This window comes from Buceros rhinoceros, unplaced genomic scaffold, assembly GCF_000710305.1.
Source record: "Buceros rhinoceros silvestris isolate BGI_N320 unplaced genomic scaffold, ASM71030v1 scaffold5814, whole genome shotgun sequence".
NCBI classification, from domain to species: domain Eukaryota; kingdom Metazoa; phylum Chordata; class Aves; order Bucerotiformes; family Bucerotidae; genus Buceros; species Buceros rhinoceros.
This window is the reverse complement of record NW_010407567.1, coordinates 52,481-78,864: the sequence shown is the minus strand read 5'-3', so window position 1 is coordinate 78,864 and position 26,384 is coordinate 52,481. Positions and strand designations below refer to the sequence as shown.

Genomic DNA, 26,384 nt, shown 5'->3' with positions numbered 1-26,384 from the left:
CTGTACTGCGTACAACTCTTATTTTGGCTGGTCTTTTGAAGTTGAAGATTGCCTACCCAGCGTGATTTCTTATCAGGCTTCTTACATATTTATCTTATAATTTCTCTGCTGTATGTGTTGCAAAATTTAAGATTTTTCTGTATAAAATAGTTCATACAATGTTGTGTGCTTTTCTGTGTAATTCTGTAGCAAGTTGCTCTTAACGTGCAATGCACACAGTTCAGTTTTTATTAATTGGTAAGTTGTGGTTTGTACAGAGTGTACACAGAGCAAAATGAAATGGCAGCAGTGGCTAATAGTTTTGTAGTGGTCTGTGTGTGTTCTTTCATCAATACAATTTTTTAAAGTATTTTGAGGCTGTATAGCTAGAATGGAATTTAATATATCAGTAAGCTGCTCTTATCAAATAACTTTGTATCTTTGTTTTCTTACTGCCTTGAGATCGTCTAGAGGACTTCAGGGAAAAAAAGCCCTGATGTTAGAATGAAGTTTAGAAGTGGATGTTTGAAGGGAGACGGTGGAAGCATGCTGTGTACTCCCATTCTGTAATTCCTAAAAATGTGTAAAATAAGCATAGATCAGTACTTAAAAGCTAACTTTCTGTGACTTGTACTGGTATAACTGGACCACTTTCCCTTCTTTTTCCGTCCAAAACGGTTGCCTGAAACATCTTTTTTTCCTCCTTCTGTTAGGATGGCAAGCTTCAGTGAAAAGTGGGAGTCTGTCTTATATTCTACCATGCAGTCGCCTGCCTGTGCAGTTGTTGAGTCAAGTGAGAGTTTATACCTCCAACGGTCAAAAAAAAGATCTTGGATCAGAAGACAAAAATGGATCAACCCCTGAAGGCACCGTGCGTAAAGTTGGAACAGGTAGTACTAAGCTAAAATGAAGAGTAGTTATATAAATGTAAAAGCTTTATGGATTTAACAATTGATAACTTTTCCAATTGTGTGATATTACAGTTCCAGAATTCTTAGTATTCGTTCTTTGTGGGTATCTATATATCAGTTTTAAACGCGTAAGCAGGAAGGAATGCTGAAACGTATTTCTTTCTTGTTCCAGTACAGAGAGGATTTAATATAGTAATCACATTTAAAGTGTTGATGATAAAATGTGGATATCAGAAGAGATTACGTAATTTAAGGAATAAGAAATGGAGTGTATTACTTGTCTTTCTCCACTTTGCTTGCTGACTTGAATTCTTTCAGGTTGTGTGAAATAAACTAGTGATAAAGATTAAATGAGTGTGAATACTGAGCACTGTGACTTCTCCAAGTCAGGCTATAGATGACTGGTAAAGAAAGCTGAGCTGTTTCATCTGTTAGAGCTCTGTGATATGACAGTTGTCAAAACTGCAGCATTCACATTGAACACTTAATATAGTGGACTTTACCTGACGCTCCTTGCTGTTCAATTTGATTGTCAGTCATGCCCTCGTTAGGTGCTTGTGACAGAACTGACTTGTCCTTGCTCTATCATAGCATCTTCTATTTTTTTTCTGCTTACTTAGTGTAGGACTGCAGACACACATTTGGAAGACTACTGTGCTTAAGAAATAACAAATGTGTTTTAAAATGAAAGCTCTCTTTCTATATGCTTTTGTCTAAATGATGTACTAAAGAAAATTCCTTTCTCTTCATTGTCAGATTGGCAGGTATTAGTTTGTTCTTCAGTAACTTGTAGATTCCCAAGGCTTGCAGCAGTCTTTAAAAGCTAGTAACTGTACCCAGCCAAGAATATGACTTCTGATGTTTGGAAGTACAAAAGTGGATCTTAAATGTTGTTCTGAGTGTAACAATTAGATACTGTTTCTTAAGTCTGTGATTGGATTTTAGAGAAGGAGTGATAAGTGACTGATGAACTGATAAATTACTTATGACTGATAAATACTCAAGACCATACTTCTTGAGCTGAAGATGGTTGTTAGAGGGTGAGATTCTTGCTTAGTGTCTGCCTGAATACAGTGGAAGACCACAGAGCCAGTTGTAGTTGTTGATATTTTCTGGGTTCTTAATGCGCAGCTACTGGTGTTAAAAATTGGACACGTGAAAGTGGTCTAGTGCTGTTGCTTCCATGATTGACTTCAGTTTATATACTTTTTGTCGGTCATCAGAAGGGTTCCCCCCTTCTCCTACCCCTATCTGATTATTCATTCTCTTGTGCTGGCATTAATAGCATTTAGGCCTGATTTGTGAAAAATTGCTTTTTTGGTTTTGCAGAGCTAGGGTGGAGGTAGGATAGATCAGTAAGATGATCCTGCTCACTGGCCTAGAATGACTGGAGAAGATAGTGCCCTTTGTGGCAGCTAAGCCTTGAGTGGAACTGCGCCACATAGGCACCATGAGACTTACCTTTTGTTGAGAGTGGGGGCTGACCCGTGCAAGTGAATATCAAACTGCAGCCTAGGGTTATTGTGCATAGATGAACAATCACTTTGAAGTTTATTTTGGAATACATATTGTTATAGGCATGCTTTGTATAAGGGGTATTTTCTGGGGCCTAGTGGATAGGACGTCCTTATGGATTATGAACATATTACTACTGTTTATTTTAAAAAGCCCATATTTTGATAAAATTCTGAAAAGGTGATATACTTGTAAAGATTGCCATACTTTTCCATTAACTTATGTATTTAGCAAATAGTGGTTCTCTTTTGGACCTCCCTTTCTCTATTAGTAAACATGGGAGATGCTTTTCCTGTTAATACTGTATGATATACTGTATGATATCCTGTTGATACTGAAAATATTCATATAGTCAACTTGAAAGTTCTCCCTCTCTGCTCGTCTGAAAAACAGTATTTGTGAATTGAAGTATTCCATATTTATTTTTCCCCCTCACTAATGCACTGTGATTTTGTCCAGTCTCTAGGCCGAGGTAGTAAACTTTAAAAGGGTACTTGATGTGCACAGGTCTCTGCATAGATACAAATCTTGATGTTTTTATGCCTTTATTTTTTCCTCTCTCTGAAATTTGATTACCCCATTTTTTGTTAAACAGTGTTGGGGATGTTTCTTTTTTAGTGACGTAAATGGTAGCACATGGTTTCTGAAAAGAAGCTACTACTTGGTCTTTGCAAAGCAGTCTTAGCTGAAGTTTTGTATTCTGTGTGTTGATAGTTTTGAACCAGATAAGAAAGAAAAGGAGCAGCGAAGGGGTTTTAGCTTTTGTTTTTAAGTCATCATCATCGTCGTCATCATCATCATGGCTTGGCTTCACGAATGAAGATCTGGGAAGGGCTTTTCCCATGCTCACTGCAAGTGATGAGTGCACCCTTCGGGCCTGTGCGGTGGATTTTTTAGATGAGGCGCAGTGTGTGCGGAACTGGCCCCACCCTTTACACCTGAGGTTCATCTGCCAGGGCCTGGTGAGCTTGGACGGTGACAGCGAAGTCCTCAGGTCATAGGTTTGGTTAGAGTGTCCTTCTCTTAGATGATGGATGAGCCTTACAAGGCTAAACGAGCTTCATCTGCCCAGGTTTGGAGTCAGAGTTGTCCTTCTCCTAGGATGGTGCCCGAAGGCTAGTGAGCCCATCCTGCCCGTCGACACACTTTGTTTGACCCTTCAGCTGAGACCTGTTAGGCTTGGGAGACCCCACCGGAGGCACATGCCACCACCAGCACAGCTCTCAACCTCACAAGGGCACGCAAGCTCCTTCCCCACGGCAAGGGGGTGCCTGTGAAAGAGTCACTGCTCTACCTCCGGACATCACAGACCCAGGCATGGGGCAGCCAGGGCCTGCCAGGAACAGGAGTCCTGGAGGGTGTTTTTAAGTCAAACAATAACTAATAGGTATGACTGGTTTAGGAATTATAGTTATTTATGATCCAGCATTATTTGTGGTGTAATAAGATGAGTTTCATAAATTTCTAAGTGTTATTTTTCCAAGAAAGCCTGCTTGGATTGTTATTAGCCTTTGTAGTTAGTTGCTGATAGGACAATAACTAATTGCCTGAGGGAAGGATGGTTATGTAGTCCAAGCTTCAAGAGTATCCAACCTCTGAGTAATTTGAGTAGCATGTTAAGCTAGGAGTATCTCATTAACTAACACAAACCTTCTTAAAAAAATCTGTTTTTTTTAATATATATATCACTTTCAAGAAGACCAGTTTTAATTTTGTTACCTGTGGATGTGTGACAAACCTCCAATGTTAGACTTAGGGCACAAAAGAGTGGGTATGTTGGTTCAACGTGTTAGAGTCAAGGTTTTTGTTCTGAAAGCTATGTCGGGATGTATGAGATAAGGATGCAATATTTGTTTGAATTTTCAAGTAGTACTTCTAAGAAATCTCACTGAAATTACTGCCATTTATTATTTTTCATATAAGATTCTCTTATCAGTGCTATAAATTATATTTTATTGGCTTTTTATTGAGTCATCCTCAGATTTCAAAACCAGCTAAAATACTTTGTTTTCATTCTAGCTCCAGCTTGTGACACAAGGGTTGTGTGGATTTTAGTTTAAATATTCTGTTTTAAGAAGCTAGCTTTTTGTAAGTAAAAAAAGCTTCAGTCCCTTAACACTGAAATACAGCTTGAAAGCTCTGTGAGACTCCGTTGATCAACAGCCATAAACCATATAGAGTTCATTATATTTACTAATCTAAATTTTATATAAAACTTGACCCAAACTATAAGTACACTGTTACAATATTTTTTTTTAAATTCAGGATGCTTTCTGAAGTATGTTGCAAGTTGATGCTCTTCTGCAAGCTGCTAGGAGTTTATTGATCAATGATCTATTAAATGTCTTATTTTGTTACTTGTTTTTTGTCTATATTTGTCTGCTTTTGTCTTTAATTTTTGAGAGTATTAAATGTTGGAAATCTGGCAAAAATGTTTTTTAATTGTCAGGATGGACAGTAATATTAAGATTTATTCTTATTTTGTTACGTCAAACTCTACTGAAAAGTAGTTACTTCCATATTTACAGTGAGCTTTATTTTTATTTTACAGGACAAGATACAACTAGTACAGGTCAGAAGCAGTCTTTCCTTAAAGAGCCAATCCAAGTAAAAGGTAAAGAAATACTTCCTGTACTGGGAGTTTACTGTGGCCTGCTAGTTTCCTTACACACAGCTTTTTAGACTACTATGGTTCCTCTTCAGTAGTGTAACAAGTTATGCGTAAAAAGTTTTAAAACACGCTTGTATGTCAGCTTTGTTTGGTACCTAGTTGTTTGAAAATGACTCCTGAAAAATGAAACGTAGCAGTATTCCTTCTAATTAGTTACTCTTCTGTGTCTGTTTTTAATTATTTCATTTAAACTGATCAGTTTGTCAGGAAAAGACCCATTTGTTTTCTCATCCGTTATTGCAGTTTGTCCTTCTCCTGTGATTTTTAGGCATGTCCATTCACCAGCTCAGACTTAACGTGGCTAAGCTGAATACTTGATCTTCCCCTGTGCCTTGTTCTAAGTCTTTCTCTGTTCCTTCTTACTGCTGAGCTAATCTAATCACTGTTGCTTCTAAATATATTTTAACCACATGAACTGCCTAATCTGAGTCCTGTAATGTTCCCATTTGTGCCTGTACTGATGTGGTGGGTTGACCCTGGCTGGATATCAGGTGCCCACTGAAGCTGCTCTGTCACTCCCCTCCTCAGCTAGGAGAGAGAAAATACAACAAAAAGCTCCTAGGTTGAGATAAGGACAGGGAGAGATCACTGAGCAATTACGATCATGGGTAAAACAGACACAACTTGGGGAAAATTACCAATCAAATCGGAGTAGAGTAATGAGAAATAAAAACTAAATCTTAAAACACCTTGCCCCCACCCCTATCTTCTTCCCAGGCTTAACTTTACTCCCCATTTTCTCTACCTCCTCCCCTGAAAGCGGCACAGGAGGATGGAGAATGGGGGTTGTGGTCAATTCATCACATGTTGTCTTTCCCCCTTGAGGATCTCCTCAAGGGGGAGGACTCGTACTCTTCCTCTGCTCCAGCGTGGGGTCCCTCCCACAGGAGACAGCTCTTCACAAACTTTTCCAACATGAGTCCTTCCCGTGGACTGCGTGTCTTCCCCCTTTGAGCATCTCCGCAGGGGGGAGGACTCGTACTCTTCCTCTGCTCCAGCGTGGGGTCCCTCCCACAGGAGACAGCTCTTCACAAACTTTTCCAACATGAGTCCTTCCCGTGGACTGCGGTTCTTCATGAACTGCTCCAGTGTGGGTCCCTTCATGGAGTACGTTCCTTCAGGAACAGGATTCTCTAGAATGGCATCCCACAGAGTCAGAGGTCTTGCTAGCAAACCTGCTCCACTGTGGGTCCCTCTCCACAACCCCTGCCAGGAACTTCCTTCTGCGCAGGCTTCCTACAGGGTCACAGCCTCCTTTGGGTATTCATCTGCTCTGGTATGGGTCCTCCACGGGCTGCAGGTGGGTATCTGCTCCACCATTAAACTCCGTGGGCTGCAGCAATACAGCCTGCCCTGCCACGATCTTCACCATGGGCTGCAGGGGAATCCCTGCTCCTCCTCCTCCTCCTTCCCCGACCTTGGTGTCTGCAGAGTTGTTCCTCTCTCATAGTCTCACTTCTCTTTCCAGCTGCAGTTGCTCTTGAGCAGTTTTCTCTTCCCTCTTCTTAAATGTGTTATCACAGAGGCACTACCACCGTTGCTGATGGGCTTGGCCTTCACCAGCAGCAGGTCTGTCTTGGAGCCAGCTGGCATTGGCTCTATCAAGCAAAGGGGAAGCTTCTCACAGCTTCTCATAGAAGCCACCCCTGTAGCCCCTCTGCTACCAAACACTTGCCATGCAAACTCAATACAAGTGAATAAATGCTTTTGTCTTTAGTTACATTGTTTAAAAATGTGAGTGGATAAAATAAGAGCACAGCTTTCTTTCATGTGTTTCATTTATCATGACTGGATTTCACTCCATCTTCACTCTGATAGTTTATGTTATTGTGAGAATTATGCTATTTAAAACTCCTGTGCTTTTAATAACTCTTAACCTTCTATACACAGAAAGAACTTTTATCAAAATAGAAATTGCCATTTTTCTTTTAACTCTCAAAAAAATATATTTGGAGCAAAAATAATTCAGCAGCTATAAACTGTGCCAGAATTCCTTTCTGTCTTTCCCCAGATTTAAAGAAACACTATGTCATGATACTTGTTAGTAACAAGGTGAGATGAATATCTCTATGTAGGTGTCTCTGTATATTTTCTTTACTCTTTTGTTGACGTCCGTACTTAGTGTACATCCTGCCTGCATGCCGACAACGCAGGTAAGAGAAATTAGATAGGCTGTGAAATAATTGTAAAAATAGCTGTATCTTTCAGTGAGAAGAGTGTTTTTCCTCTGTAGATTATAGATACACAAGCAAGAACAAGAAAGAATTTAGTAGTGTCCTCCAGAAAGTAGAATTCCAGTCTTCAGATGCTACTGTGACTTAGCAATGCTTGGATCAATAAGATTCTAAGACCATAACGTTTTTAAAGGATCACTAATCTTAAAAATTTATGTGTTTCTTAAAAATTAATGTGTTTTGTTTACATTGTCTTTTATTTGGCTTCATCCTTCTCTTGGAAATACTGATTTGATACTTTTTTCCTACACATTGATTGCCAATTTTGTAGTTATTTGAACTAGGGTAGGATTGTTGAGCTATTCTGCAATGTATAATTGGTTGTAGTATTTTCTTTTAGTGAAGTTTACCTGTGTTTGATAAATCTGCCATTTATTTTTTCTAAGGTTAATACGCTTTGGATATATATCTATTTTAAATAAGAAAAGTTGATAAACATTCTTCTTGTTTAAAAATGTTCATCCTTTTCTAATTTAGTAAGTGATGGCTGTTTTTAGGAAACACCTAATTTTTTTTTTTGGTCACATTCACTGAGAAGCCTTGTGGGATGAATGTGATTATTCAGGTAACTAAATTGTTTAAGTTCAAATTGGATGACAGAAATCAGAGGATTATGGTAAATGTTGATATCTGTATCGTTAGTGCATGTTGAGTGTCAGGCAATATATTTTGCCTATAAGCTTTTAAAACTCAGAAATAAGACAATGCAGAACTCTGGGAAAGTTTTTCTCAAGGTCGTAAAATGCAGTATCTTTCTGTAAGTATCCTGTGACTTAAGGAGAAGTTCTGGACTAAGTATAAAAATCATATTAATCCTGTGATATGCAGGAAGGTCATGTGTGCTCATAAGTCTTCTTGCAGAATTTTTGTTTTCAGTTGTTTTCTTTAATGTTATGTCCTTCAGTAATTTTAACTCCTCTAATATGCATTATGTTTTTAAAGCGAGTATGTAGTGACTTACATTGAAAATAAAATGATGTACATATAGACAGGAAATAATGGCATAAATTTAAAATTCCATTTACCCTTTTTCTGAATATGTGTGGTATTCATTTCCTTGTGCATGAAAATCTGATGTGGTAAGAGTACATCCTCTAGGCATACAAAGCATTATAAAGAAGGTATATTTTTTATTGTTATAAATGCCCAACATTAAGTCTGCTAATTTTGAAAGTAATAGTTCAGAAAAATGCAGTCTGCCTCAGTACTCTGTATGGTCTGCAAAGGTAAAAATTCTTACTTGCAGAAGGTGGAATTACTTAAGCGTTGAGGAGAAAAATAAATGGAGCTCTGTGTTGCTATTTCAGTTGCTAGGGTGAGGGTTTCCAAATTGCTATATTTAAATGCTGTTTTAGTAGCCAAACACCATCTCTGACATCCGAGTTCGAGAAGTAGCTGACAGTGACAGTGAAGAGTGTGGGATTTTTGAGACCCCTGAATAACAACTTAGCAAAGTAGCATTTTTGGAGTTAAATGATTCTACTCTTACTTGTTTCTGCAATGAAGAACTTTCCTTTCTCTTCACTGTAAGTTTTCTATCTCTCTGACAAGTACTGTTTTTCAGATCTCCTCTTAGAGGTGATCTTAGACAGTAGATTGTTTCTGCTGTAGGCTCCGTGAGTGACTTAACTTGCTTATCTATTTCTCTTTTTAAGTGAAAGCAGTCCTTAAAAAAAGAGAGTATGGACCAAAATATACACAGAATAACTTCATCACTGGAGTCAGAGCAATAAATGAGTTTTGTCTTAAATCCAGGTAAGGTGGGTTTTACTTGAAATTTAAATTGTGAATATTTGTTTGTTTATGTTTGTGAATATGTGCTTCAGTAGTAATGGTGATCATAGAGTAATTTTGCACAGGAACTTTTTCTAAATGTTTCTGTGGTATACATAACTCTAAGTTAGTTGAACTGAAGTTAATTTGTGTTTACTTAGTGCAAGTTCCTAAATCCATTGTAACATTTAGTTTGCATTTTTCCACAGTTGCTTCTTAAGTAATTTATTTGTACTTATGTGACCATAAATCTAGTTGGGGGGAGTCCTAGAGCAGCTAGTTATAGGGGGGATGGCGAGTGACAGCATTTTGTTTCTCCCCAGTTTTTACATGTAGTGTATGTCATCAGACTTGGTCTTTGCAAAATCCAGTGACAAATTGTACTTAGTCCTCTGCCATATTTTTATCATAACTAGGTTGTCATGCAGAGAACCAATGAGCTAAAGTTTTGCTGGATTGACCAAAAGGCAGGGAGGAAGGGGCATTGGGATAGGGGACGGGGAGAAAATAACCAAACCCTAAATAATTGGTTGGGCTAAAAGTGAAATGTTCTGTTGTATTTAAAAAAAATAATCCCTGATGCTTCTCTCTGTAGATGCCCTAATGTGTAGCTCAGCACAGGAGAATATATCTGTTTCCAAGGTAGTTTTGTTATGTCCAACCTTTTGCTGTTTGTACTGGTTGTTGAGGTTAAATTTCTTAACTTTTCATGTCACAAGACTTCAGATTGCCATTTAGAGAAGTTGAGCCATGAGCCCTCTTAGCACTTTTGTGCATTGTTGATTACATGTAGATTGTTTGTTGAATGTTTTATTATTCAATATTTTATTACTTTTTCTTCCATATATAGTATTTCATAGTGTGAGGACATGATTCGGACTTTAGGGTGTGAAAAACACAGTGGTTTTCAATAGCATCCTAGACTAAACTGTTTGTCCACTTTACTTAGTGATTTAGACCAGCTGAGGAAAATTAAACGACGAAGCCCCCATGATGACACTGAGACTTTCACTGTGTACCTGAGATCGGACGTAGAGGCAAAGTAAGAACATTTTTATAAAGGACAGTATTTGGATCATTTAAAATGGATTTTATGAGAGAAAGGAAAAACCTTTAAAAGTCAGGTTTACAATGTGAAAGGGCAATAATTTTTTTCATTTTCTATCTCAACACATTTTATATCCTCATTACTGTAGTAATTATGTGGTGTATATAAAATTGGAGGCTATATTTCATGTAACCGAAGCTTCAGTGCTTGTCCTTAGCCCTATCTTGCCCAGCTTTTCATTCTGTAAAGTAGTCTGCATGGCTTCTTACCAGGAAGACTGATGAGATGTTCTGCTTTTAGGAAAGGCATTTGTAATGTAGTCAAACTGAAAAGAAGTTGAACCATTGTTGAGTTACTTTTACTCTCTGCAGGTCTCTTGAAGTTTGGGGTAGTCCAGAGGCTCTTGCTAGAGAAAGAAAAAGACGTAAAGAGGCAGAGATCAAGTACAGAGAAAGTGAGTATAGACTTTTCAGATAACTTAAATGTAAAACTGTAAAAAGTGTGCTTGTTAGAAATCCACTAGATAGTGTGCTGTTTCACAATTTATCTATGTGATATAGCAAGAATATACGTTCATTTGAAGACTATAGTCATGCTTTGGTTTTTGGGTGGCTTTACATTTTTGCAGTATAATTACCATCTTCAATGGCATTGTATTTTTTTTGTTGAGAATTTTGAAAAGACTTAAAAACTAATCCACATCTTCGTACCATACCGTTACTCATTTATATCTCCTGAAATTAATTTCAGCTTACCTTTTTGCTTCAGAAGTAATGGGGAAAACACCCTAAAATAATCTTTTTGCTTAAAATTATTGTTGTCATCCTTGCTGGTATTATCAGTAATAGATACAGTTGAATCAGTAGTTTGTAATGGATTTTGATCTGTTTAGTCAGTTAAAATCACAGGAGAGGCAATATTGCTTCAAGGTACTTATTCCAATTATGCGCCTTAAAATTAGAGGTCTTTCCATTTTTGTTTAATGCAGTTCCTCCACTGGAAAACCCTCCTAGTAAAAAGACTAGAAGTGCAGATGCTTGTTAAGATACCTGTAAGTGTTTGCACTTAGTGGAGTCAGGAGCTTTAGAATTTTTAGTGACCAGCAGAATAATTCTTGGACATAATCCAAAACCAGAGATTAAAAAAATACTAATCAGTCACAACAGGACTATGCTTGTACTCCACTGGCTGTTTTAGTCTATTTAAATTAGTGCGTACAATGTATTTTGTGACACTTTGTGGGAGAGAATCTAGCACTACAGCTTCTAGATATTGTGGTATACCAATGTTTATTTTGAAGATATGAACACCATTAGTGGGTGGAAATATACTGATGTCAAGAGACTTGGTTTTAAACATCCTTCCCCCCTGCTCCTTTGTGGTGAAGGGGCAGGAGAGTGGCACCAAAATGCCTGGATTTGGTGCAGTACATTTTAAGTTTTCCCTGTGTGTATCATCCTTTGATAGAAGTGGCAAGGAATAAAACAGTTTGTGTTTGGTATTTTGTGAGAGTATATGTATTTCTGAATAACAACATCAGGAGAGGAGTTTTTTGCAAAGAAAGATAGACCGTGTAGCTCTTACTAGAAGTTGGCTGCTGCAGGAAAAAAAAATATACTTCAGTTCCTGAAACTACTGGTTACTAGTGCGTATTTCTGATAACAATTTTGTATTGCAGATCTATTTAGAAACCAAAGACTGTTATGGGAATACAAGGAGTTCTTTGGAAACACTAAGGTAAGAGATGTTTTAGGTTTTGACTAGAAAAATGCCATGAGATATACTATGACACCTTTTGAAGGGGAAAAAGTTGTGAAACAGTTGCTTAACTAACTGAGTATTATTGGAAGATTTATTTGTACTATAATATACCGGATCTATCTCTGATAGTAATGCAGTGGTAAATGTTACGATGTCAGTTTAAATGGATTCTTAACTGTCGTAACAGTGTAATCCACCAGTAAGGTGGTGTGTTTGGATTTTTTTAACAAATTACCTTCTTATTAAGAAAATTGAAGCTCTATTTTGTGGTTTCACCTATAGTCTGTTAACATGTATAGTAAATATATTGTTAATTTAAAGAAATTAAACAGTTTTCTTAAGGAAAAAAAAACCCAAAGCATTAACACTTTGCTCTGTGCCCTACTGGGCCTTCCTCTTTGTTTAAGCAGGCCCATTCCCTAGGTCCAGGTGCTCTGCTGTGGTGGTATGGGATCTTAATCTTTCTGCTGCACAGTCAGCTCCTGTGCTTATGGTAGGAGTGGCCCCTGCTGGAAGCTTTGGTGGTTGTTTATCCTTTTTATAGCCATCTGTTTGCAGAAATGTTAGTAGGTTTCAAGGACTGTAGCTTCACTTCTGCAATACAGGGTAATGCAAAGTTTTTATTTAATAATTGGGGTCATCATGAGGTCAAGATGTGGTTATTTTATTTTAATAATTTCTTATTTCTTTATGTAGCCACGCTCCAGTGCAGCAGCTATGTTTTTCAAGGGACCAGGGAAGGTGGTAATGGTAGCTATATGCATGTAAGTTTAAAACAAAAAAAAAAAAAAAAAAAAAAAAAAAAAAAAAAAAAAAAAAAAATTGTTTATGCAAGTGTAAAACAATTTTATTTTTATTATCTTGGAAATGAGAACAGTCTGTGTATCCAAGCTAAAGAAGATACTTGTGTCTCTGTAACTGAAGCTAATGGATTTGTTTATCCATTGTTGATGGGAGAGAGTTTAGGTAAATACATTCATCAGGATGTAGAAATCGGGAGTAGAATACATCTCTGATCAGAGAAGAGCAAATTTTTCGAAGTCGATCAGGCTAAACAGTTTATTAAAGAAAAAAATAGAAATTTGAAGGTCATGGAGAGGCAGGCGTTTAGTTGTCCTTTTTTCTTGCTCCTTGTTGAGAGGAAGCTTTTCATAATCTTCCATGCAGAAAAGAATTAACTTTTCTCTTTCTGCTGTTACTCAACTCTCTTGTTCTCTTTCTGAAAAGGGCATATTTTAGGTGGTTTTGCCTTTCACATGTTGTACAAATTTGCATGAAACAAAACTAGTGATCCTGATTTAAAGCAAAAGAACACAGCGAATGTCTGGCATAAAGTACGCAGAAGTGCATTAAGTTTCTCTCAGGAAATGATGGTTAAAGTTTAATTGTTATAAAACCTGTGAATTTTTAAAATAAATCTGATTTTATGGAAGGTATTTATTTGCTAAGACACTATTGATATTAGTGAGCAAAATAGAAACATGCTTTTTTGGCACAGGAAATGACGTTTTGAGTGGAAAATAACTCTTGAGTTTTCCTATAAAACTTTATGCTTTATGTGGGGGTGGAAATCACAAAGCTTGCTTGACTGAAAACTTCCCTCTTTATTAAGTGTTCTTCTAGTAACTAGTCAGAGCTTTCTAAGTTTAAAATCGTTCAAGAACGGCTAGTGTGGGTGTTCTTAATGGAAAAAAAAAAAAAAAAAAGCCCAGGAGTGGGGAGGATGTTGTATGGTCACTTCCACTTTCTTCACTTTCTTACAATGACCTGGAGAAAACAGACCTTTCCTCTTGCTTTGTAAAAATAGGGCATTGTACTCTCTTCATAAATACCTTTTGGATGATCAGGTACTTTTATAGACGAATGCCTGCAGCCGGGTCAGCAAAGGTTTGTAAAGCCTGGTGTATTGCTCAGTCATCTTTTTATGGAGCCTTTTTAGAAGTTAAAGTATCTTGTGGCCCTCAAATACCTGATGACTTCTTGGAGATTTAAGTCAAGTCAGTGTTCCTTTGATTGTGGCCCTGGTCTTCTTGATTATCAGCATGATTTTTTAATGGCTTCTGGTTTGGGGTCAATAAAGGCCAATTTGGCTTCTCCAGTTGGAATGATTTGGTAGACTTTTCACAAACTCCAGGTTTCCCCAGTGAGGATGAAATGTGGTTCAGTCAAAAGCAGAATTAGTCTCTACAGATCCATGCGTGAGGGAATGGCCAGCTGCACTAGCATACTGTAGCACTAGTGTATATGCACTAGCATATTCTGTTTTGTTAATAGAATTCTGTCTGCGAGGACAAACTTTGAAGCTCTGTGAGAGAAATATAGGAAGGTATTTTTTTTTTTATCAAAAATTCTTCATTGTTAGCAAAACATTCTTCAGTCTGGCATTGTGGAAGTGATTTCATTGTCATGCTAATACTTTACATTTTAAACAATATAAATTTTGCAGTATATGTAACATTTTTTAAAAAATACTAGTGGTCAAGGATGTTAGTAATGTTACTGCTGCTTTGAAAATAGATGTGGTGAAATGTGTTTTAGCTCTCAAATCTAGAGCCTAAATGGATTTTTTTTTTCCCCATAGATTCGTAATGGATCTGAATATTTTCAGGACGATTTTTTAATGTTGTCATTTTGGTTTTTTACTGTCCTTTCATCAAAAGCCTAGATATTTTACGTAGGTAGACAAGGGGTGGTTGTATAAATCAGACCAGGTCCTTCTAGATCATTATCTTATGCTGTAAGGTAAGAGTGTAAAAAATGGGCCATCACATGATGGTGCAACTCCCTATATATATTTCTCAATTCCTCATAATTCCTGATCCCCATATGCATTTGGGGTTTTGAGGTGGTTATCTTTGAAGCAAGTTTGGAATGATAAATGTGTAAAAGCAAGTATTAATGCCTTTTAATTTTTTCAAGTTTACAGTTCAGTCAGGATAGATTTGAGTTTATTTTAATTGTAATTTAAATTCTTCAGTTAGGAACTGTGATTTGAATAATTTTTTTAATCTACTTTTGCATTTATGTGGGTTGTTTTTGCTTTTTTTTCTGAAGGAAAGGCCGATTCCGTTAATGCATCAGTACATTGTAAAATTACCAATTTAAGTTCAGACTTTGCACTAAAATTGACAAGATTTCTGACAGCAAGGAAGATGTGTATCTGTTTCAACACTTTTCCCATTTTTTGGTGAATGTCTGCCCTCTCCGTGGACTTTGGAATACAGTTATAAACAGTTGGAATTATTTTCTAAGTGCAGAAAAGAGGCTTATGAGAAAATACTGTGTAGTAGTTTTAATAAGGGAACTTCATCTTTCTTCTTTTTTATTATTTATTGGCACAATGTCCAAAACATTACAATAAATTTTTTTCAGCCCTTACGTAGCTTCTTCTGTTAAGATTTCCTACTCTTTCAGAATTTAGGCTTTCACAGGGTTTATTATTTTCAAATGCAATGGTGAATTTGTTTCTTAAAGCAGTATTTATTTTACTTGCAGTAAAAACCTGACACCCTCCCAACTGTTTTTTATCTAATGTCTTATATTTTTATGAACATCTAGTCAGAGAGGAAGCACCAAATAGCCTGGATGGCTCTGTAGACTCACTAGGTTTTTTGTAATTATTTCCTGTGTAGCACTCTTCATCTTCCTCTCCCATGTCTCTGACTTAGTGGACATAATTAGCAGATTGATTTTGCTGGGCCTGACATTTGTAAATCTTAGTGTGTTTTCTTTTTAGTTTTCTAGGATGCCAAATGCTCCCCCAAATTTGGAATTTGTAGGGGTGAAATAAAATATCAGTTGAGTGCCTGTTGTGTCATCTGAACAGGTGGGGTCCCCATAACTAAGTTGTACCTTCAGATAAGCTGTCAACTCTGTTAATACAGCATTGAGAAGAGCAATACAAGACTGTGCTCGTGAATCCGACTGTGATTTATTTCATTTTCTTTCTGTGCTAAAGATGCTGTGTGTTGGAATGACTTGTAATAAACACAGGGAATTTAAATCATGCTTTAGTGTTACAATAGTCCTCCTTTCTTCTTGGGTTATTCACTAAGTTATGTGTTTTTTTACTTCCCACCTGTAAATTATGGTGACGCTTCACCATCTCATGGGGTAATGAGACTAAATTAAAAATTGTAAAGCATGCTCAGGTCCTTGGATGGAAATAGGTATAGAAAACAGTGCTATCTCATGCTTGAAGAAGTGGATGTACTCTCACAGAAATTCCTTAAGGCTTACCTTGGAAATTGCTGTTATTTAATCAACTATATAATTTGATGTATAGCAAGGGGCTAGTCTTGTGTTTTCCTCTAATGTAAATACAATTTCTTGGCATGTGGTTGTTCAAAAATGCAACTACAAGATGTTAATATTTATAACACTTAATTTCATTTGTATACTTTAAAAATTGCCAATAAGCTAAACCCAAAATATATTAAAAAAGATAGAGGGGAATATTGTCATCATCTAGCTTGATTTTCTTTGCGATGATTGTGATAATTAACCTACTGATTCAGATAATGTTTGGAGTGAGAATATGGGCTCAGATTTTAGTGCTGATAGTTATCTTTCTCTTTTCAACATAACACAATGCTTACTCCAGTGAGCTCATAACCTAAAAAAGACTTGACAAGGCACACTGGATATCGTAATGGTCACATTCTATAAGTAGTTTTTACAGCGTAATCTACAGCCTTGTCTTCCTCTTGTCTTAACATTTGTATCCTACTGGGAATTGCCCAAGCTGAGATTGTAGTGGGGAACCTTGCACCCTGATATTAGGGCGGTTATGTATAGGAGGCAAAGGATTGAAGAAAGAGAAGAGGAGGTTGTAAAAGCTTGCATTCTCCCACTTCTAGGCAATTAGTTGTTCTGAGTAGTGAATGTGATGGTTGTTTTCAGGAAGTGTAACTTATGCAGGACTTCTTAGAAGTTAATGATTTTGGAAAAATAAATTGTATATCTTTACAAGTCAAGTTTAGCCCAAAGGGCTTTTTAACAGCATGCAAAAAAATCTGTATGCCTCATCTGCCTGTACAGGTCTTTAATGACTAAACTGATCCTTGGTTTCACTACTTGCTGGCAGGTAATGCATGATTATACAGCACTAGTGGTTTTGCTGAAAATACTAAAGGCCAAATACTCTCTTGTTCTTTAGCTTATTTCTTCTCTGTGTTTTCAGAAATGGGTTGAATTTTTTCTTCAAGTTACTTGCTTGGGTTTACACGGGTTCTGCAAGTATGTTTTCAGAAGCCATACATTCTTTAGCAGACACATGTAACCAGGTGAGTATTTTTTCTATTGTGGTTAGTTAGCACTTAAAATAATTTTTCAGGAATAAAGACAGAGAAATTAAACAGTCTTTTATTTAAGAGGACTAGAGTGCATGACAAAATACCTTGTTTTTCTTTACAAATTTTGCTCATAGATAACATCGACGGTATAGAGAAGCCTAGAAATTCCAAGTGTGTTAGCCACAACTCTTATTAAAAACAACTTTCAGATTCTGTCGTGGTGTGTATTTACAATGCTCTTCTTGTTCAATACCTGTGATAAGTTTTGACTGTTTTGTATGGTTTTACATGCTTTCTTGAATTAACAGTAATATATTCCAGGAGGAGAACAGATAATATGTAATCTAATGACTGCTCAAATAATTTTGAGGCAAAACAGTCTTAAAAGTGTTTTTTAAATAAACAGTTTCATCTGGGAGAGGGTTTTTTCTTTTATTATTAAATAATTTCTGGTTTCTGTCATTCAGATTACAAAGCCAGCCCAGAGTGTGAAAAGCTCTGTGTGCATGCAATGGGAGGAGGATGTACTCCTTTGTGTGTGTGTGTAGTATACGTATATATTTTTAGCTTCCCAGAGGCAAAAGCAAATCACTCTTACGAAGTAATGTTATTGTTATATACAGTTTTTATCAAACTGTGGGTAAATGGAGGCATATTTTGTCAGAAAATTCATGTTATTTTAGAAATAAAGTTAAGCCCAGATCTCTGTCTGCCGTTCCCCAATCCAAGTACAAAGCAGTTGTTACTGTGCTTCGAATTTACTTGCCAAAACTTGTGGGTTCAACTAGTGATTTCTACAGGTTTATCTTTTGTGGGTTTTTGTATTGATGCCAGTAAGTTGATGAAGAGTAGAATAACTGACCTAGTCTAGAAGCCTTAAATGCAGAAGGAATCTACATTTTTCGTATAATTGATTATTCCATTCTTCAGTTGCAATTGATTTTCCCTATAAGTATCAAGATGAAAGTGCACCAAAAATATTAAATAGGTTATAATATTGGTCAAATATACAAATATTAGGAAATAAGTCCCAGGACAGGATTAATTTTGTTTGTCAAAATGCATATGCATCATGTGACCAGCCTTATCTTTAGGAAGGACAAAATCTCAGTAATTTGGGTTACATGCACATTCCTCTCTGCCTTGTTCCCTGCCCCTCTCAGACAGGAATGATGTATTGGTCATCTTAAAGCATTATTGAGTGCCTGTCCAGATAATAAAAAACCTAAAATTGGGTGTTTTAAAACTTGTATTAATCGAAGAATGAGGCAATTCTGAATGTAGATTCTGAATTTTTTTTAGAATTGAGTTGAAAGAGAGGAGTTGTGATAAGCAGAACTATACTCAGCTACTTCATAGATCATAAGCGGGACTTAATTAAGCTGATGTTCAAAGTATACCTCTTTCTTATTTTGGTTAAATGTTAACTTTAAATACTTTTCCTGTCAGTTACTGTGATAGAATGACAGACTTTGTGGCTTAGTCATCTCTTGGTAGAATACTAATGAGAATTTGAGCATCTTGGTTTCCTTTTCTATTCCTAGACTGCCTTAGCAGCCTCTCACAGCTCAAGCAGCCACATACCTGGCACATACTTTGTTAGGTGGTGTCGCAGACTCAGTGCTGGGCATGAAATAGTAGTGCCCAGGGACAAAATTAGGGAGTTCCACTGTTTTCTTTAGTATACTTGAGGCATACATTATGTGACGTAGAAATTTCTACTTCTCCTAGTGTAGAAAGTGTCTGTCTTGTTGCAGTTTTTGATACAGCAAGGCTTTGGAAATGAAAGAGTGCTTAAAGATAAGTGGCTGAAACCTTCCTTTAGCTGAAGGAGGAGTCGTCCTTGGATAGGTTGTGACTTGTATAAAATGCAACAGTCTTGTGCTCTGCGAAGTTGGAGGACTGTACGGAACCTTAGAGCACACTCAATATCTTAAAAAGCGTTTTAACATAGTTTTGTCTGCCATTTTTACTTCCATCCTACCCAGTATGCTTCTCTGTCCAGAAAAACTTGAGGACTTGCATTTCATTTTCTGTTTTTCTGTATATGGTTTTACACAACCTTTCAGCTGTTTCAGCTGTAGAGTGAAGACAGGAGTGCTACTAACTCAGGAAATCTAACTTAAAATTTATGGAGAGACAGTCTTAAAGTGTGTGATTTCCCCCCTCCCCCCCACCCCATTTGGCCAAGTGTGTCACTTTATAGGTGAGCTAAATTTGATAGCGGTATTATCTAGCAGTTGTATGTAGGAGAGCTATTCTGGTATTTAAATGTGAAAGTTAAATGTTCCACTGGAAATGTGCGGGGGTGTTCGCTCAAATATTTGAGTATATGGTTTTGGAAAAACACGGGAGAAACCTTGCTTCCTCAAAAGTACACGCTTTGCAAAATTGAGTTCTAGATTCATAATAGTTTTATACGTGCCTAATTAAATACATCCCAAATACACTATTTAGATAGCAAGATGGTTTTTTTTCTTCCTTCAAAATAATTTTCTCTTTAGTTTGGAGAATACAAAGTTCATACTGAAAGAAGCTGCAGTATAAAATCACTGCTTTAAATGTAGTCTGTCATCGTGGTAGTCTCTGAAGAATTTCACTTCAAGAGGGATTTATTTAAATAGCTGTGTTCCCTGAACATCTCCATTCCTTCACATTAAAGCAGAGCAACAACACCTGTGATTGCACATAATGTTCACTTTTGGTTGCAATTCTAAAATTACAATTAACAGTAATTATACATTTGCTATATAATTACCTACCTATTAGAGATATAGGGATAATTAGCAATTTTTTGGGGTAGTAGGTTTAGATGAGAGATTTTAAGGACTATATTCCAGGTCCAGTAAAATACCTGTAACAAAGTGTATGTGCAGATCAGCAAATTGTATCTGCCTTCATCTTTTAAATTCAGTTGATACAGAATGTTTCTAAATTTTTTTTATTATTTGTTAACAAAAGTGTTTTCCTTTTGTCCGAAACAGGCGTTGCTAGCTTTGGGTATCAGTCAGTCTGCAAGGACTCCTGACCCTAGTCATCCGTAAGCTTTTTGAGTAAATAATTATTTTGGTAATTTACATAGTTCTTGTTTGTGCATCTCCTTGTTCTATTTCATCTGCTGTTTTGTGTAATTTCTGAAATGCATTATTTCTTATTTTGCAATAGAGAGAATAAGAAATCTTTCAAACTGCAGGAGTTGTAGCTTCAGTGGCTTTGATGCATGTTAAATTTCATGATTATTTTTTGCTTGTGGAACGCTTTTGGATGTGTATTATTTTAACGGACATTATTTCTTCAAGTTATTCTGGGCTTTTCTATCTCTTTCAGTGGATAGATCTGCTTTGGTTTTAAACATTGTTCATGTGAATGACAAGGGTTTTTTTTATTTTAAATAAAAAATATTGTTGTCTTACTATTTTCGAAGATGTGCTTTACTAAAAGCAAGGCTGCTACGTGCATCATAAGGAGATGTGTTTGGCTTAAACTACTTTTTGCTTTTATCTGAGTAATAGGGATGTTATCAATAGGTTCATACAATTTCATGAAAGTTAGAAGCTGTACTCTCCATTATATTTTCTTGATATTGACCTGTTTTACACTTCAAGTGTTTGGGCAAGTCATTCAGACCTTAAGCATTAGTTCAAAATGCGTCTAATTTACAGAATTAGTTAAACTTGTCTTCATTAAGAGCATCAGGTAATTTGAAAGATACTTTAATCTAAAATTTGTCTAAATATTCATTCTATTTCCTTCCCCTTTCTCATTTCCTCCCCCCCACTTCTTCCTCAATATAGTCTTTTGTAGTATTGGATTTTAAATCTTACTAAAGAAATGTACTGTTTGTAGTGGCAGTTAATATACCAGAAAAAGGAATAAAGGTACTCTTTGAATATTGTTTTAGCTCTTCCCACTGCTCTTAACTGCAAGTGTTGAATGTCTGCAGTTAGTTGAACTACTTAAAGATGTCACAGATTTTATTGTCTTTAAATTAGCATTGTAAAATATGCAGACTGGCTGCCTATAAGGCTAGAATTTTTATTTAGAAGTAGCATTTCAATAAAAGTGACATGATTTTTTTTACAGCCGTAAAATCCTCAGTCTTCGCACGGAGCTTAATACAGCTTTGTAAATAGCTTGTTTAAAAATGAATTCGGAAAATACCAATGTGTGATACCCTTGCTTGTATTAGATACCCTTTTCCAGATGGCTTTTTTTTTTTCTTGAATTAGGTTGGATTTAGCAGCTTTGTCTTAAGCAGATATGTCTTCCGTCTTAAATGGTAGTTTTAAGACATGTAAAAGTTAATGGAAAAAACCTCAAAGATATGTTTGCAGAGATAAGGAATTTTAATTTCCTAAATCACTTTCTTTGTTTTCATCTAGGTATGGTTTCACAAACATGCGCTATATTGCCTCCCTGATTAGTGGGGTGGGCATTTTCATGATGGGTGCAGGACTTTCTTGGTATCATGGGATCATAGGTTTACTCCACCCTCATCCTATAGAATCTCTTCTCTGGGTAAGCTAATCTTGTTTGATATTGTATCTAACACTGGTGACTTAACAGAAAGTTAATGGCACAGTCTGAAATTCACTTCCTGAGTCAGTTGAATCCCAGCACAATTAATTCAAGCTGTCTTTAATGAGAATGTGGTTTAAGAAAAAAATCCTGTTAAACTATAGCTGATCTTACAGCAAATAAGCTGTTCTTTAAACTCTGTATCTTCCCTTCACACCTCCCAGGAGGTCCTCCTTTCCTGTTTTGCAATATTTTGCATAATTGAAATGTTGTTGGTTGCCTTCTGTTTAGGGACAGCTGTTCTCCATAGTGTGTAATGAGATTCCGGAATGTTGTTTGGTTAGACTATGGTGAAGAGATCTGTACAAATATGCATATAACATAATAATAGAGACTTCTGGTTTTTTTCCATGCAGGCATACTGCATTTTGGCAGGGTCATTGGTATCTGAAGGAGGTATGCAATTTCAAGATATTTTTCTGTTTAAGTATTTGTAATAATAGGTCCTTGCTTACGTGGTAAAGCTTTGAGCTCCATTGCAAAAACTTGTGTTGTGAACAAAGAAAGTGGAAAGCCTTTTTTTCTTACCTGTCTCTATAATAAGTTGAATGCATCCTTCAGGAAGTACATGTAAAATGCCCTTTTCGTATTAAACTATTGGTAAATATAACTGTTCCAGTTTGCATGGGAGACACTCATGCAGAAAAGAAGATAACTTTATGCTTTGTCATTATTCAAAGAATCGATAATCAGAGCTTTCTCCATGATCTGTTGCTGTGATATAAAGTTACTTATTTTCAAAACAGAAACAAGTCTTTTTGTCTCTAACCATTTTCAGCAACTCTTTTGGTGTTGTTTCAGCTACCCTCCTTGTTGCTATAAATGAAATTCGCAGGAGTGCTCGAGCCAAGGGTCTGTCATTTTATCAATATGGTATGTGTCATTATAGCGATATGTCATTATTTAAAACATAATCTATTTACCAGTATTTGCATGATGACAGAAAACTTTTGTCTTTCCCTTTCCCCTTGCTTTATTGATCTGTTTTCTATTCTAGTAATAAACACATTCTACAAATTAGGTGACAGCCTGTTGATTTCAAGTAACACTACTTAGATGCTTTTACTAAACTACTTGCATTTTTCAGTATAAATGCCCCTTTCAATTCTTCCAGTGTTTTGGACAAGCTTCCGTAATAGGCACAGGGCTTGTGCTGTCTGTTCATGAATGCTTTCAGAAGTGTGTGCATATGCATAGCTTCGGTTTGCTCCGTACAGGATTTTTTTGTTTAAATTGCTGGGGTTAGTATAGTTTAAGTACTGTGCACAGTGCAGTAAAGCTAAGCTTTCCAAAGCAACATAATTTTTTTTTTTTTTTTTTGTATACACAGTTGTGCAGAGCCGTGATCCTAGTACAAATGTGGTGTTACTGGAGGATGCTGCAGCAGTTCTGAGTGTGGCTGTAGCTGCTACCTGTATGGGTCTGACTTCTTTAACAGGTAAAATCGTGTCTCAAAACTGAGGCAAGCAGGATGTGAATTTCCTCCTGTGCGCAATATGAACACAGCACATTTAGTTTATATTGATTGACTTAAATATGTCTTTGTTCTTTTTCTGATACACTGTGTAAGCTTCTGAAAGTTTATACTTTTTTGTGATCTGATGTCTAGTAATTTGAATTGAAAATACTTAAAATATTTGCTTCTCTTCATATATCTATTACTGGTGAGGTTAAGCTTGAAAGAGTACATGGAGAAGGATCTAACTCCCTTTTGAGCTATTTTGTCATACAAACAAAGGTATATTTTACTAAAGGTATATTTATTGTAGTCAGTTATGTAAATCACTTTGTGCCATGGGGGGCTTACATAGTTTGAGCTTCCTTATTCAGTGATCTGCAACTCCATGTGCACGTGGACGGATTTAAGGAAGCATTTGTTTCTTTCCTTTTAATACGTAGTCTCATTAGTGTTATCTTCAATGACAATAGCTGCTCCTGAACAGTGTGCTGAACCTAACTCACGCATATAGGATGATCTATATGGCAACTGTTTCAAAGTCTGTCTTTGCTGCACAGTTAAGTATTCTGAAGAGGGAAGATTATTTGTCCCTTTTTAATTATTTGTTTTGGCTTTTCAGTTATTTAAAGAAATATATAGTGATTTTGTTTCTTTGTGGCTTGTAATGAGTTTCTTTTTTTTTATAGCAGTCAGCTTTTTACTCCATCTCTAGTGTCCTTCATAAACTTAAATACATTACTCTTTACAAATCTGAGCATGAATGAATACGTGTTTAAAACTTATTCTATAAGTACTGTATTCCAGGAAGGGTTAATACTTGCCAGTTTTTGAATTACTAATAAAAGAACACAGATTTTTGTGGTACTACCTTTGTTTAAGTATATATAATTTTATATAAATAAAGGTTAATTTATAAGCAGAAATCCAAAAAGCTGACAAGAATTTACTCATTTATTATTCCTACAGGAGACAGGAGATGCTGAGGGTCAGGAGGGACTTAAGACTTTGTGTTAAGATAATTTGTTTTCTTCCAGCTTCATCTTGTTCCTCAGTACAAAAGAATTGCCAGTGCATTAAAAAGAAAAAACCCAACCCAGAAAAACTAAAACAAAATCTATCAAAAGGCAACCCCCCCCAAACTATGTACTCTTTTCAGTGTAAATCTGAATTATCTGCTATGTTTTAGAAATGCTCTGTGAAACTAATTTGACTTGTCTTGTTTAGGAAACCCTTATTATGATAGTGTGGGATCTCTAGGTGTTGGAACTTTATTGGGAACTGTGTCAGCATTTCTAATCTACACTAACACTGAAGCTCTGCTGGGACGATCCATTCAACCTGAACAACTGCAGCGACTCACTGAGTTACTGGAAAGTGATCCTGTAGTAAGGTAAGAATTTTTACAGCTCAGTCTCTAACAGCAATAAAAAGTGTGGAAATAATGTTCAGAAAAAAATGGCTGAAGCACTTTAAATGAGAGCGCACTGGTGAGGTAGGTTATTCTTATGGTGGATTCTTCTGTATTAAGATTTTAGAATCCGAATTATTACTAACTTCTGTTTCTTTGCTAACTATTTCAGTAAGTGAATACTTGTAACTCTCAGGTGTTCCACAGCTGAAATAAAATTGCAAATATGTTCTAACAGTTACATTAGTTACAGGCGTTGACGATGACTTAGAGAAAGCCTTCCCAATCTTAAAACTGTTTTCAAATGCATGAAATACAAACACTGAAGTGATGCTGTAATGTTGCTCTTATAATTTGTTAGCACTTAAATGTTTAAATTCTGTTACTGCTAATATTCAGTAGCAGTTGGAATTCTGTAGCAGTTGGCAGTGAAGGCCTGCGCTAATATGAGGTAATAGATTCTACATGTTAGCTGTCTACAGAATGGACTCAGTGCTGATTTCTCTTTGGAAATCTGCCATTTGTAATGAAATAAATTTACAGCTCATTGTAATTCTGAAATCTTGTTTAAATGCTTTTTAAGAAGTTATTTTAGCTTTAATCCTATTAACCTTGATTTAGAAGAAAAACCCTTTTTGTTTTCTTCTTTGCTCAGGAATATTTTTCTGTATAAATCAGCTGCAATATCGTAGTGTTTTAATTTGTAGTCACTACTGAGGGAAAAAACCCAAGCCCCTTTACCTAATAGTGGAATAGTTGAAATAAACTAAGTGCTGCATCGTCTCAGTTGCAAGCAACTGGTCTGAACGACATACCCTTCATTCCAGAAGCTGAATAAGATTCCTATTTTGGAATAGAACTGTGTTAGAATTTTCACATGTCAGTAACTAACCCCATTAAAGTATTTGTGATGGCCCTGGATTAGTCTGAATGGACCCTGTGTCAGCAGTACTGTGTTGGAGCAGATGAGTTCACATAGTTATTTGTACACAGCTTCTGTAGTTCTTTTTTCCAAAGTGGCTTTTGCTTTTCTCAGGCTGGAATCATAAAATTTTTTCTATCCCAAACACCATTTTGTATTTATATTCCATTTTGTAGATGGCTATAACTTCTCAACACAGCAGACTTAGTTCATCTTCTTGCTGTAGACATTTTCTTAAAACAAGAAGTAACTTAATTTTAAAAAAGCATGGAGAATATATAAAGTGAAGACTTGGGAAGAAACTGCCTGTTTCTGTTAGGGTTAGGGGCTAAAACACACTTGGGTACTTCTCATAACTGTTTGCAGAACCTTTTCTATGTACTTTGTCTTGAGTGATCTCTTTCTTAGATCTATTGCATTACCCGCTTTGATTTCTTCTAGTGCACACTTTGACCCCATTCTTGTAACAAGTCTAATACCTTGAGCTTGGTTAACTCACATCTTCTAATAAGACACCTGATTTTGCTCTCAGAATTCTTTGAAATGTAAACATCTATTACCCTTGCTTGTAACTAGGCTTAATTTGGGGGAGAAAGCTACACTAATTTTGTATTCCAGCCTTTGGCTAGTTAGGTTTTTTGGATTTTTTTTCAACTTTTTCTGTGAAATGAGGAATTCTTTTAGCATCAAGTATTTCTTCAAAAGGCTGCTTGTACATTTTCATCAACACAGCTTTGGGCTTGTAAGAGTTTCAGCATTTTCTTGAACATTCAAACTCTCCCATGTTCTTAAATGGAGTTATGTTGTAGTATGTCCTCCTCTTTCATTTTT

The 26,384-nt window shown here is 36.3% G+C and overlaps 1 protein-coding gene across 1 annotated transcript in view; it reads left to right on the top strand.

The window, feature by feature from the left end:
* Nucleotides 1-592: 592 nt before the first annotated feature.
* SLC30A9 (solute carrier family 30 (zinc transporter), member 9) overlaps nucleotides 593-26,384 on the top strand; it is a gene marked incomplete at its 5' end in the record, with an annotated part of 34,280 nt that continues 8,488 nt past the window's right edge. The window contains 14 exons of the mRNA XM_010134514.1: nucleotides 593-869; nucleotides 4,957-5,019; nucleotides 8,966-9,065; nucleotides 10,033-10,125; nucleotides 10,503-10,585; nucleotides 11,810-11,868; nucleotides 12,589-12,656; nucleotides 17,075-17,177; nucleotides 20,171-20,226; nucleotides 21,569-21,704; nucleotides 22,121-22,160; nucleotides 22,566-22,637; nucleotides 23,095-23,202; nucleotides 24,448-24,613. Of these exons, the coding sequence (XP_010132816.1) occupies nucleotides 593-869; nucleotides 4,957-5,019; nucleotides 8,966-9,065; nucleotides 10,033-10,125; nucleotides 10,503-10,585; nucleotides 11,810-11,868; nucleotides 12,589-12,656; nucleotides 17,075-17,177; nucleotides 20,171-20,226; nucleotides 21,569-21,704; nucleotides 22,121-22,160; nucleotides 22,566-22,637; nucleotides 23,095-23,202; nucleotides 24,448-24,613 (1,424 nt within the window). The remainder of the gene's footprint in view (nucleotides 870-4,956; nucleotides 5,020-8,965; nucleotides 9,066-10,032; nucleotides 10,126-10,502; nucleotides 10,586-11,809; nucleotides 11,869-12,588; nucleotides 12,657-17,074; nucleotides 17,178-20,170; nucleotides 20,227-21,568; nucleotides 21,705-22,120; nucleotides 22,161-22,565; nucleotides 22,638-23,094; nucleotides 23,203-24,447; nucleotides 24,614-26,384) is intronic.